This window comes from Toxorhynchites rutilus, chromosome 3 (genome assembly GCF_029784135.1).
Source record: "Toxorhynchites rutilus septentrionalis strain SRP chromosome 3, ASM2978413v1, whole genome shotgun sequence".
In the NCBI taxonomy this organism is placed as follows: Eukaryota; Metazoa; Arthropoda; class Insecta; order Diptera; family Culicidae; genus Toxorhynchites; species Toxorhynchites rutilus.
In genome coordinates this window covers 300,089,717-300,104,263 of record NC_073746.1, presented here as the reverse complement: position 1 = coordinate 300,104,263, position 14,547 = coordinate 300,089,717, and the positions used below count along the sequence as shown (strand labels likewise).

The window sequence follows — 14,547 nt, the reverse complement described above, 5'->3', positions numbered from 1 at the left end:
AATCTTCTACCCAGCTAATCGCCGTCCTTGCAGCGCTTCACATGTAACGAATGTTTTCAGAAGTCATACTGCTGTCATAATCTCGATGTCTTAGGACCCAAGAAATTATTCTAAACAGTCTTGGTGGACAAACAAGTCTCAGTCCCACCGAAGGTGAATTAATTTTTGTATTTTTCCCCCGATGTCTTATTTTAATATTCCAAAGCAAGCAAATGCGCATAACAGTCTTTATATCGGGCAATATAATGAAACGCTGTGCGAACGGTGTGAGCAAGGAAAGCAAATCGAAACAGCTTCGCTTCACCCGGTCTGAGGCGGGTTACTCGTGATCCAGCCAGTGACTAGTGAAGGTGTGTCCTTTTCCGTGCTCTTCGTTCCAACGCAATAGTGAAAAAATGAAACTCTTTGTAGTAGGAGTTATCCTAACCACAGTTAGCTTCCAAGGTGAGATTGTGGTTTCGAAATGATTATACACTCAAAAAATGAATACATTTCGATGAATCTAGCAATCAATGCCCTGAACTGCATGCAAGGCATCGAGATCAGAAAAGGTGAAAACAATGAGATGCAAAAAAGCGATAAACCACTGGAAATCACGGAGTGTGGTGTTACCAGTGCTGTGGCATCAACGGCGTTGCTGTTCACTGTCAAGCCGAGCTCTATGAGCATTCCCTCCGGAGACTACAAATGCTACCACCTGAAGTACGAGGAAAAAAACAGTGACACCTCGACAATCATCAAGGGTTGTATCTACAATTCCCTGAACGTCTGTGATGGCAAGTTCTCGTCGAGCAACACCAAAGAATCCTTCTGCAGCCAGTGTGATATGGATGGTTGCAACACGGGCGGACGATTCGCCTTCGATTTTAAACTTCTAGGTCTAACCCTGTCCGCACTGATGGCGTATTTGCTGAAGTAAAAGGATGCTGCGCGTTCTGTACGTGTTCTAACTTATTTCATCATTACCTCATCGAATACGCTTCAGTGTATGTGTGCGTTTTAATTTGCCTTTTTTTTCACTGATCAGAAGTGGATGATTCTATTTGCAAGACTCTCATCCCAACCGTAACGATATACGCTCCTTCTAGAGAAGCTGAAGCTTTAATAGTAGTAAGTGAGAGTGAAACAAGTGCTTTACCCAGACAAAACTATCTCGCAAAACACAAACGGTGGAGAGGAGATGAATAACAAAAATCGATAGGCGCCGCTCGAAAACACATTTTCAAGGCCCTTTCCTTCGAACGTCGGCGCCAGACATGATTCATCCCTCCTCCCGAAGCAACTCAGGAGCAGCGATATACATAAGCAAAATGAAATGATTTACTACTAAATCACATATAACTCACCAAGCCAAAGAATCCGAAAAACACGGCCATGTTCCTAGTTTACTCATTGAACTCCACCGCTTAATTAGCATGTAATCATAATTAAAACCGGTAAAGGTACATAGTACATAGAAGAAAACATTGATTGTGCCGATTTTGTTAACTAAGGCTTTCCAAGAAACAATGGTGGTAATAAAAATAATCGATCTGACGGGCAATCATGACGAAGAATGAGAAAGTAAATTATAATTCCGGACGACACTCCCTGAACGAACCCCCGTGCCTCATAATGTTTCCTCGTATGATGTCATACTTTGGCTCAACTGGGACAGGGTTGGAACATTCGCCGTTTACACGCTGCTGACTTGGGGCACTGGAATATAATACGCCTTTGGACTTCGCCGGGCAAACATTGACCAATAAGAGAATACAACCATTATTCGAACAACTAAGTCTTTCAGGGTTCTCAAAAGGAACACTTATGGTAGGGTGAGAAAAATCGTCGCAAAGCTACGCACGCGAAGTTCAAATTAGAAGCTTAGGATATTGAGTGGGAATACAATCGTCATTTGTATGAATCAATATTAAACACCGAACACTGATTGACACAGTTGAGTTGTATGGAATAGTGACGTATTACATTTTCGTTTGATGACTCGAGCAATCTCTCAAAGTAAAATTTATTTCTACGAAAAACGATGTCAACGATAATGGTTAACCGCGCCAAACTTTGTTGTCTATTTTATAAACAGTTCAGTCGATTTATTAACTGTTTTATTTAGTTTGACCTGATTGTATGTTCGTATCTTTCTATGTTTGTCTGTAGCGTTGTCCCACATCAATAGAAATTTGACCTTTCTATTGACTGATTGACCTGAAATTTGGAACTCATCTTTATCTCTGCATCTCTTTGTGATGTTGCCTATCCGTTTCCACTGTGAGAAGGGAGTTGCTGATATAACATATTCAATGGATATCGCTATTCGTGAGATTGATGCAAGCTAAGACGCCCAAGTTTTGTTCTCTTAATGTTCCACATAATCTGACAATACACCCAAAATATGCTCGTGTCGATTGGCGCAAACGATTATTTGAAAACCCAAAATGAGGAGCTTCAAAAGAAGTGTATAAAAGTGGGACAGTCCTGTTTTTTTTCTCAGGAACTAATCCGTACGTACAACAATCAATTCAGACTTTCTCTGGGTATTCAGTTAAAAACTTCGTCGGATCTCTTTTCATCAAGAAAACACCGTTCAATACGGTAGCAAAATAGAAACGGGATCGGCCAGAGCGAGCATGAATGGCCCATCGAGCAATCATGATAGATATAGTTTTTTGGGATTTCAATGTATTAATCTCAAAGCAATGTTTGAGCTATGGAAACAAATTTTTGAATACGCATTTAACAAACATCACTCATAGACCTTTCATCATTCGAATGATATTAGGCTGTCAAAAAAGTCCTGCGGTATTTCCGCGAGGAGTCGTTGTAAGCGCGTAGTCTAGTTGTATTCATTGTATCGAGTCATACTATAGCTTGTTGGAAAGGTATTTTTGCGCGCTATAATATAGTCCTTGACAGTGTATTGTTTGATTAAGTCGTTCGTGAGTTATAATGTCGCAAAAATGAGAAAATCCGACATATTTTACAGAACTACTATGACAAAGGCAAAAATGCATCTCAAGCTGCCAATAAAATTTGTGCAGTTTATATGGACCCGATACAGTTTCCATTTCCACCGCACAACGATGGTTTCAACGTTTTCGTTCTGGTGTAGAGGTCGTCGAAGATGCGCCACGCTCCGGAAGGCCTGTCGTCGAAAATTGCGACAAAGTCGCTGAATTAGCCGAGAAAGACCGGCATGGTAGCAGCCGCAGCATCGGCCAAGAGCTGGGGATAAGTCATCAAACCGTTATTAACCATTTGAAGAAGCTTGGATTCACAAAGAAGCTCTATGTATGAGTGCCACACACGTTAACGCAAAAAAACATCTTTGACCGTATTGACCGCATGTGAATCGCTGCTGAATCGCAACAAAATCGACCCGTTTCTGAACCGGATGGTGACTGGCGATGAAAAGTGGGTCACTTACGACAACGTGAAGCGCAAACGGTCGTGGTCGAAGCCCGCTGAAGCGGCTCAGACGGTGGCCAAGCCCTCATTAACGGCCAGGAAAGTTCTGCTGTGTGGCTGGTGGGATTGTCAAGGAATAATCTATTATGAGCTGCTTCCCTATGGCCAAACGCTCAATTCGGACCTGTACTGCCAACAACTGGACCGCTTGAAGGTAGCACTCATGAAGAAGAGGCCATCTTTGATAAACAGAGGCCGCATTGTCTTCCATCAGGACAACGCCAGGCCACACTCTTCTTTGGTGACGCGCCAGAAGCTCCGGGAACTCGGATGGAAGGTTCTTTTGCATCCGCCGTATAGTCCGGACCTTGCACCAAGTGACTACCACCTGTTTTTATCCATGGCGAAAGAGCTAGGTAGTCAGAAGTTAGCCACAAAAGAGGCCTGTGAAAATTGGCTATCCGAGTTTTTTGCCAATAAGGAAGCGAGCTTCTACGAGGGTCACTATTTATATTTCGGGAATTGGCAACATTGATGTCATGTGAGTCCATCTGACGGTTCCATCGTAAAGTTTGACATTTTTGACGATATACGTACTCAGAACATGTTGTCATACGGACGCTATTTGTTTATTTTATATTTAGTTGAAAGTTTGGTCTCGGCAAAAAAATGGAACTGAATCGTGAACATTTTCGTGCGACGATTTTTTACGACTTTCGACGTGGATTATCACAACAAGAGTGCGTCAATCAACTTAATTTGACTTTTGGCGATGAAGCTCCATCAAAAACCACTGTGTATCGCTGGTATAGTGAATTCAATCGTGGTCGTAGTTCGCTGTCCGACGAGTTTCGTGAAGGTCGTCCAAAATCGACTGTAGTGCCAGAAAACATCGATGCTGTGCACGAAATGATTAAGCAAGATCGTCATGTAACCTATTGTGAGATTGAGGCATCCCTAAGCATTAGTTCCACCAGCATATATGCGATTTTACATGAACACTTAGTTGTGCGAAAATTATGTTCACGTTGGATCCCACATCCCTTTCTCGCACGGTGGCCTTTCTCGCAATTGACAAACACTCGGCTACATGCGATTATATACTCTTTGCTCCAGTACCATTATTCCACATCTCAAAACTAAATCATTCTATCCTCGGTAACAATGACAATACTTGCAATAGAGTGCCACAAATTACGGATTTAACGAATCCGTTTCCAGTATGTGTCGTGTGTTTAACCGATGTAGATCCTGTTTCGATTGTCATCTATCTCGTTCGTCCCTTAAAGCTCTGTTTTCTGTAGTCCTCACATAGAAAAATAAGTTTTTGAATTTTTTGTAGATTAGTAGTTAAGTTTCGTTCATTAGGGCATGTAAAGCCTGTTGACGTTTTGTGAATAAATGCAAATGCTAGACAGCAGCTGATGTTGAGCACAGTAAGACTATGACGCAGCAGTTCATGAGGGAATTATCTGCCGCGCAAGTCAGAATTTCTCGTCCATTCTCTCAATCAGGTGTTGACTATTTCAGTCCCATTTTTATTCGTCCCGCCCCACGACGTCCAGGTCAGAAGCTGTGTAGAAGCGTAGCTGTGTTTGTTTACCTTTGTACAAAAGCCGTTCATATTGAACTAGTCACGAACTTATCGAATGTGACGCTTGCCTAGTTATTTTGTAGCTTTTAGTACATTGTTATGTTCAATCACAATTAAACCGTTTAACTTAACAAGTTTTTTTACTTATTTTATTTGGTTTTATTCATTTTATTCATGATTTGCTGGGATCTACTATTCAAGCCCTTTCATTTGATACTCATATTGATCGGGCTTTGAGAAAATATGTAGCCCGCCATTTGGTAGTGGCAGCCATCTTGGATTTACATTTTTCATAAATAACTGTGTTCTACTAGTTTTCATTTGATACCCATATTAACGAGGTTCTGACATAATATGTAGTCCAAAATTTGGTAGTGGCAGCCATCTTGGATTTGCATTTTTCATAAATAACCGTGTTCTACTAGTCAAGCCCTTTCATTTGATACCCATACTAATGAGGTTTTGAAAAAATATGTAGTCCGCCATTTTGTATTGGCAGTCATCTTGGATTTACATTTTTCATAAATAACCGTATTCTAATAGTCAAGCCCTTTCATTTGATATCCATATTAATGATGTTTTGAGAAAATATATAGTCCGCCATTTCGTAGTGACAGCCATCTTGGGTTTATATTTTTCATAAATAACTGTGTTCTACTAGTGAAGCCCTTTCATTTGATATCCATATTAATCAGGTTTTGAGAAAATATATAGTCCGCCATTTTGTAGTGGCAGCCATCTTGGATTTGTATTTTTCATAAATAACAGCCATTCTGGATTTGCATTTTTCATAAATGACTGTGTTCTACTAGTCAAGCACTTTCATTTGATACCCATATTAATGGGGTTTTGGAAAAACCATATCGATGAGATTTTGTGAAAATATGTGATCCGCTATCTTGAATTTTCAAAATCATGAAATACGCAGTTTTATAATGACTATAGAGATAAAGGTGTGTTCCAAATTTCAGATCAATCGGTCAACAGAAAAGGGGTCAAATTTTTATTAATGTCGGTCAGCGCTACAGACAAGCACGTTACAAACATACAAACATACAAACATACAAACATACAAACATACAAACATACAAACATACAAACATACAAACATACAAACATACAAACATACAAACATACAAACATACAAACATACAAACATACAAACATACAAACATACAAACATACAAACATACAAACATACAAACATACAAACATACAAACATACAAACATACAAACATACAAACATACAAACATACAAACATACAAACATACAAACATACAAACATACAAACATACAAACATACAAACATACAAACATACAAACATACAAACATACAAACATACAAACATACAAACATACAAACATACAAACATACAAACATACAAACATACAAACATACAAACATACAAACATACAAACATACAAACATACAAACATACAAACATACAAACATACAAACATACAAACATACAAACATACAAACATACAAACATACAAACATACAAACATACAAACATACAAACATACAAACATACAAACATACAAACATACAAACATACAAACATACAAACATACAAACATACAAACATACAAACATACAAACATACAAACATACAAACATACAAACATACAAACATACAAACATACAAACATACAAACATACAAACATACAAACATACAAACATACAAACATACAAACATACAAACATACAAACATACAAACATACAAACATACAAACATACAAACATACAAACATACAAACATACAAACATACAAACATACAAACATACAAACATACAAACATACAAACATACAAACATACAAACATACAAACATACAAACATACAAACATACAAACATACAAACATACAAACATACAAACATACAAACATACAAACATACAGACATACAAACATACAAACATACAAACATACAAACATACAAACATACAAACATACAAACATACAAACATACAAACATACAAACATACAAACATACAAACATACAAACATACAAACATACAAACATACAAACATACAAACATACAAACATACAAACATACAAACATACAAACATACAAACATACAAACATACAAACATACAAACATACAAACATACAAACATACAAACATACAAACATACAAACATACAAACATACAAACATACAAACATACAAACATACAAACATACAAACATACAAACATACAAACATACAAACATACAAACATACAAACATACAAACATACAAACATACAAACATACAAACATACAAACATACAAACATACAAACATACAAACATACAAACATACAAACATACAAACATACAAACATACAAACATACAAACATACAAACATACAAACATACAAACATACAAACATACAAACATACAAACATACAAACATACAAACATACAAACATACAAACATACATATTACAGGGCAAGCTAAATAAAACCGTTTGAAAAAAGGGATATTGGACAGTAATCGGACTGAAGCCAAAGTTAAAAACGCTAAATGCCGTTCAAATATTTTTTTTTTGTATTAAATATCGTTTGCATTCAGTATCATTGTAAAATTAAATTAAAGTCCATTGTCATTCGAATTATTATACGTGTTGTGAATTTTATTTTTGACAACAATCCTAATCGAGTGTTGGGATTTCCGCTATTCAACCGCATCGAAGGATTTCGAAGAGATATTCCCCAACAGATACATTTACATACTGATTAGAAACGATGAGTCGGAAAACTAACATATGAGTTTATTTAGCAATTACTGGAGTGCAGCTGTTATTATTCTTTATGGGCACGTACGAATGGTTCATCAGCTCATTCCGCACGAATGCAGATGCCCCTGTTCGATGAGAATGTCCATTCAGAAAATATCGTTTGTATGAATGACTCTTCACAATGAGGAATGTCAATACAAATATAATGTTGTATAAGGTTGGTTACCATTAAGTCATCACCGCACATGTTACGATCACACATTTGACATTTCGATTATCGCCAGCAGCGGCTCCAAGGTTCCATGCGAGAAAGCATAATTGAAATGCAAAAATTTAGAACCAACAATAAATAATCGAAGAGTAAAATACGCGCCCGTAAAGAATATATGTTTGTTGCGTCTGCTGCAAAGCACCAAACATCAACACATCGTATCAACATCGTTAGCTTCAACATAAGTATGGTTGACTCATAAATTCGTACGATCAAGTATGACGCAAGCATAGTGTGAACAGGTGTGAGTGGGAAAGCAACCGAAGCCTACAACAGATACGCTTCGCTCGATCACAGGGGAAGCATTCGTGAACCGACCAGCAACAAGTGAAGGTGTTTTTTGTGAACCTTGTCTGCGAACTCAACGCTAAACAGTCAAAATGAAATTAATTGCGATAGGAGTGATTCTTGCAACCATTGGCTTCAACGGTTCGTTGATACATTTTTAATGGGCAGTATTTCGAAATAATCATTACATTTCACCACCTGCAGCAATCAATGCGCTAAAGTGTATGCAAGGTATTGAAGTGAGCAAAGGCGATAACAATGAGGTGCAAAAGAGCGATAACCCGCTGGAAATTACGGAATGCGGAGCTACGGCAGCTGTGTCCTCGACAGCATTGCTGTTCGCTGTCAAGCCCAGCATAATCAGTTTTCCCTCCGGAGACTACAAATGCTATCATCTGAAGTACGAGGAGAAGAATAGCGACACCTCGACGATCATCAAGGGTTGTATCTACAATTCCCTGAATGTCTGCGATGGGAAGTACTCATCGAGCAACACCAAAGAATCCTTCTGCAGCCAGTGTGATATGGATGGTTGCAACTCGGGCGAACGGTTCGCTTTCGATTTCAAACTTTTGGGCCTAACATTGGTCGCTCTCGTAGCATATTTGGTGAAATAAACAGTGCGTTGTTATGAGTATGAATCATAAGTGTTCACATCAGATAAGTCTTGCTTGAAGTTTTTTTTTGTTGAACTAGTCACAACCTTCGCTTGTTGTAAAAAAAAAATCCATAGCAATGAATCTACTATTGATCGTCAATTTAAACTTTTGTTTATTGGTGTATTTGTTCAGCAATGACAAAGGGAAAGGATACCCATTTGCTCTTCACAATTTGCCGAGAAACTGACTCGCGAATAATTTTCCGAGCACATTTAATGCATTGTAGAAAACGGATTTCGTCTGTCCGTAATGACAAATCAAAATCAAATGTAACTCATATTTTCCGAAGAATAAAACATACACATTTTTTATAAATTCTCGAATTTCGATACAGGTTTGGGCATCAACCTATAGTATTAGATTCTGTGAGAAATGATGTTAAACTTCCTTATGAAATTATATATCTAGTATAAGGTCTTTCCTTTCTCCCTATTTCCACTAAATGAATAAATTCTAACTCAGCACTAACTCTCTTCAGAGCGATGTTCTCATAATTGGGTGAAACCTGCGTGCTGCTACGAATATTGTTTAATCTTCCTGGAATCTCATTTTGTCCATTAGATCTATTCACTCAGAGATTCGTCGAAATTGCAACAAACAAACACCAAAGTCATCATAGAAAAAATCTCACTATTGTTCCTCTTTTCTCTTACACAAATTTCCGTGAGAAAAAATCCAGTCGTCGAAAATTCCAGTCGTCGAAACACTTTTTCAGGAATCGCCTTAGATATCGTAGCGATTTCGTTTGATACGCTATCAAAACGAGTCCCACGAAGCGGTAGTTTGAGTTTCAGAAATAGGAAAAAGTTACTGAAAAATTTCAATTACTTAAATCATATGAAACAAATTAATATAATTTCATCTCATTTCATTTTGATTATTCAGCGAGAAGATTTAAAGTTACAAATTCCCGGTATATATTTGACAGAATGTATTGTGACAGGGATAATTTTATCCACAATCCGCAGAAATCAACGAAGGAAGTTTATCTTGCAGTTTATTTCAGTTAACGGAAGAAACAAATAGGGAAACTGCCGTCAACAGCTATTGACGCGTCACCACTGTTAAATAGCAAACCTACCTCAGTATCCATATGCGATGAAGAAAACCAATATTTTTCTGACCTTCTCCGTGAATCACGTGGATGAGGTTTTGAAAATTAGATAGGTTCGGTCTGGAAAAAATGGAGACCGGAGGGGGGGGAGGTCTATTCTGGATTCGATTTACGGATGTTTGAATCAAAGTTGAGTGTTGGAACAATTTGGTGATTAATTAAGGTATATTAGAAAATATTAGTTTATTTTTTTATTTTTTGGTTGCCAATATAGTGATTATTATGCTGTAGACAGCAGGGCGTAGATGCTCTCACTAAAACTGGTGGTACCGTTTCAGAACAGTCTTAAATTCCGAACACGTCATTTTTAAATGTCAATTTACTAAACTTTAATGTTATAAATAATTGAATAATAAAAATCCTGACATTCTTTGTGGTATAGGCTTCATTTTAACATCAAAAGTGCATTGTCCTTTTGGAAGCAAACGAGCATAAACATTCGACAACAGTGCATTCGTTTGAAACATTATTACACCTGCAGCTCACACATATAAGCATGATACATTTCTTGAAAGTGATAAAAAGTTATGAGGTGAAATGAGTTTTGCGATGTTTTGATCTATTTTTTTCAAATTTGGGGATGACGATTCACTCACCTAAAATAACTGGAATGTTCGAAACTACACCGTCAAGGAAACCTTCATTCTATAGTAGATGATAATGCGTATTCGTTTTTGTGAAAAAGTTTAAAGAGTTTTTGTGAAAAAGTTTAAAAATTCGATTAGTTCAAAAATTGCTTGTGGGGCAAAGGTGCGCAGTGGCTGTGAGGCAAAGGTCGCACCAGAATTTTGCTCTCAAAAAAATTATGAAATTTTTCAACCAAGTTTTTAACTGGATCCGCAAGAGGAAAACTGATTCGAAGAAATGCACACCAGAAATGCTGTCGGGCCGACAGAGGCTTCGGGAGGGAGTCTCGAAGCGTCGGATTGCGGCAGACCTCGGTATTTCAGAATCTGCTCTGAGGAAGAGACTCATCAGTAAGTGATTTATGATTTGAATCTTCTTTTATTGACATTTATACTTCTGCTGGTATGTGCCAGTGAGCACCTAGGGCGGTTCAGACAAGTATTTACGAGTGAGCAGTCTGAGGATCTGGCGGACCACTGCAGGGCACTGGACAAAGCTTTCTATGGTAAGACTCTCAAAGATTTACGGTGTCTGGCGTTTGATTTTGATCAACAACCTCCAGCACGAATTCAACCAAGTTGCAAAACTGGCGGGAAAGGAGTGGGCTTATAGCTCCATGAGGAATCATCGTCTGTCTCTTCGAACCCCAAAACAGCGCTCCAAGCCAAAGCGTCGGAATCCTCAAAACCGAAATCCAAGATGAGGAAGAAAAATAAACAATTGCTTAAAAATAATTCAAAATGAATTTCAAATAAAAATTGTTTTTATTTTCACCATGCATTCAATCCAAGGTTTCGTTCATGTTTATGTTTTCACAATGAACTTCAAACAAATATTGTTTTTTTTCAACAATGAGTTTCAAATAATTTAAGTAAAGGTTACTATGTATTCATAAACTTGATCTATGAAAATAAAAATGATTTGGTGTCTGTTCCTCACGATTTAACTCAAGAACGGAGCAGCGGATTTAAACAATCAGTATCTGGATTGACGCGTCTTAGTCTACATCAGGTTTATATGTCAAAAAAGAAGTCATATACCACGAGTATAGATTACGTACATAAAAATAATTTCTGAAGGTACTTGAGTGTTCGAAATGATTTATATCAATATATGAATTGTAGTTGGGACGAAATTTACCAGGTCAGCTAGTTTGTTAATAAAAACGAATTCTGTTTCAAATGTTGGACATTTTCAGGTATCTTATATTGTCAGTCTCCAACCTCCCAAAAATTTACACGTGGTATGTTCGACCATAACACCCACTCATCTGCACCCATAAAACATCATATAGCACCCCCCCCCCCTCCTCCCCACTGAATGGTGCCTACACACTCTAGTAATGATACGTCTCCCTCTGGTAATGATAAAGCATATATTTTTGGTACAAGTTACCTCAGAAGTACAATTCAATAAGTGCGCACTTTGGCCTCGAACGATGCGCACCTTTGCCCCCACTATGGGACAAAAGTACGCATTTATCATTTTGTATTAAAATAGATTTTTGTTCAACTACAAACAAAACTCGAGAAATTATTGTACTACGTTTCGAAGGTAATATATATAGTTACAATTTGGTCAGCAAACTGAATACAAAATTGTAATTGAGCAGACACTCCTGCCCCTTCTCGCTATACAAATGAAACTAAAATTTCTGCATAACTCAAGAACTAATCAAGCAAATGATATTTCGGTATATGGAGATTGTAGGGGGCAATACACGTTTCTATGGTGGTTTGACACTCCTTCCCCCCCGTAAGGGGGGGGGGGGGTTTGCGTTACTCGAGAATCGATCACGCAGACGAAACCAAATTTTGGATGTGAGGGTTTTTGGGTACGAGAAATTTTTCTATGAGACTTCTTATTAATGTGACTTATTTTCTCGAGAAGACTTTTCTGCCCTCCCAGCTCCCCGGACCTTAATCCCCTCGACTTTTGTTTATGGTCGTACAGGGTCTCTCAGATTACACGACCACGCAAAAAAAAATCAAATAGCTCCCTATAAAAAATTTTTGCTCCGTCGATGGTAACACTGCATTCCCCATTTTTTTTGTCAAAAATCGACACTCTGGTACTTAGCCTTGTTTCGAAATACGAGGAAAAACGTATGGTTTAAGATGCCAAAAAAACCTAGATTTTTCATGCGGAACTTCCTGCGAAATGTTTATTTGCGCGATGAAATACCCTATGTAAAATATTAGCTCAATCAGATTTCATTTACTGGTGCCGCAGACAAAATTTGAGTTTCTTGAAAACCGGAAAATCACCCAATGGGAGAATACATGAAATCGGGATTTTCAAAGAAAATTTGCCTATTTTCAAAGTGTGGCCTATGAAAGCGCTTACAAACATTTATTTTCACATGGTCCTGGATCATTTTCTATTTTTGTTCCAGAAATAGACTTCGCTTTAGGACCAATCAGTATTTCTATTTCCAATTGTAGAAAAGTGCAGCTGAAGCGTATCGAATGCTTGTGGAAGTTTATGGTGATTCTGCTTCATCGGGTAAATTTTGTCGGGAATGGTTCGGACGATTTAAAAGTGGTGATTTTAGTGTTAAAGACAAAAAGCTTCCGGGTCAACCGGGAAGAATTAGAAGCATTACTCGATCAAGATTTGCGTCAAACGCAAACAGAGATTACAGAATCATCGGTAATAACTCGACAAGCTGTTTCTGAACGGCTCAAAGTCGTAGGATACATCCGAAAGCAAGGAAGTTATGTTCCATACGAATTGAAAGCGAGCGATGTCGAACAGCGATTTTTCATGTTCGAAATACTGTTTGGACGACATAAAATAAAGTCGTTTTTGCTTCAATCGTTACTGCGGATGGAAAGTCGCTTTACTACGACAACTCAAAACGCAAAAGATCACCTGGCCAACAAGGAACATCAACGCCGAAACCGAATATCGACGATGCCAAAATAATGCTCTGTATTTGATGGGATCAAAAGGGTGTGATCCACTATGAGCTGCTAAAACCTCGTCAAAAGATCCGTGCAGACTACAGGTAACAATTGATCCGTTTAAAGTAAGATATTGCCGAAAAACATCGAGATTATGCGACCGTCTAGACCGACGAGCTCCATCATGACAACGCTCGACTCCATGTTGCTGTTCGAGTTAAAAACTATTTGGACAATACCGGATGGAAAATTCTGGTTCACGTGCCTCATAGCCCAGATCTTACCTCTTCTGACTACCATTTGTTAGATCGTTGCATAACGCTTTGAGTGGAATAGGATTTACTTCAGAACAGGGTCTCAAAAATCGGCTGGATTCATTTTGGCTTCGGAAGATAAACGATTCTTTTGCGACGGAATCCGTGAATTGCCTGAATGATGAGAAAAAGTAGTGGCAAGCGATATCCAATATTTTGAATAATGTACTAATGCATTTCATTATTCAAATAAATGTGTTTTCGTGCAAAAAGACCGAAATGATTTAAGTTGTACGCCTAATATGTTGAATGTTGAAATTAAAATGTGAAAAGCCTATCCGAGTACTTATTTTGTTTTTAAATTTCAGATAGATTCGAAAATTAGAAAGATTTCTTATTTTTATTAACTAAAAAATGTACATGTTATTTAAAATGTATTGCAAAGTTTCCTTCAGGATAGAATAATACCAATATTAGTGAAAATTTTGCCTATTGTGCTGGAAAGGGTAAAACATACTGTGTTTTAAAGTTTGTATAGCGAAACAGTCACTAACACAGCTGGAATTCAGAGAATGCATCTCTATGAACGTAATACTCGACCCTTGAATAAAACTTAATTAATCTAATTAAACTAGATACAATTTAACATCAGTATTAATAAATTTACGACATCCTACAGCTAAAGAGAGGGAGCAGATGAATT

At 37.6% G+C, this 14,547-nt stretch overlaps 2 protein-coding genes across 2 annotated transcripts; both read left to right on the top strand.

Annotated features, from left to right (window-relative positions):
* The first annotated feature begins 277 nt into the window (after positions 1-277).
* On the top strand, positions 278-1,586 carry LOC129777272 (uncharacterized). The gene is made up of 2 exons (XM_055783474.1): positions 278-444; positions 507-1,586. The coding sequence occupies exons 1-2, from the start codon at positions 396-398 to the stop codon at positions 917-919; spliced, it is 462 nt and encodes a 153-aa protein (XP_055639449.1). The 5' UTR covers positions 278-395; the 3' UTR covers positions 920-1,586.
* Positions 1,587-8,081: 6,495 nt separating this feature from the next.
* On the top strand, positions 8,082-9,258 carry LOC129777779 (uncharacterized). Its single transcript, XM_055784263.1, has 2 exons — positions 8,082-8,425; positions 8,489-9,258. The coding sequence occupies exons 1-2, from the start codon at positions 8,377-8,379 to the stop codon at positions 8,899-8,901; spliced, it is 462 nt and encodes a 153-aa protein (XP_055640238.1). The 5' UTR covers positions 8,082-8,376; the 3' UTR covers positions 8,902-9,258.
* Positions 9,259-14,547: the final 5,289 nt, after the last annotated feature.

Bases quoted from the DNA above. Each gene is read 5' to 3' on its own strand.
- LOC129777779 (XM_055784263.1), top strand. From the start codon at position 8,377: ATGAAATTAATTGCGATAGGAGTGATTCTTGCAACCATTGGCTTCAAC. The intron at 8,426-8,488 runs GTTCGTTGATAC...CACCACCTGCAG, and splicing joins TGCAACCATTGGCTTCAACG to CAATCAATGCGCTAAAGTGT.
- LOC129777272 (XM_055783474.1), top strand. From the start codon at position 396: ATGAAACTCTTTGTAGTAGGAGTTATCCTAACCACAGTTAGCTTCCAA. The intron at 445-506 runs GTGAGATTGTGG...CGATGAATCTAG, and splicing joins AACCACAGTTAGCTTCCAAG to CAATCAATGCCCTGAACTGC.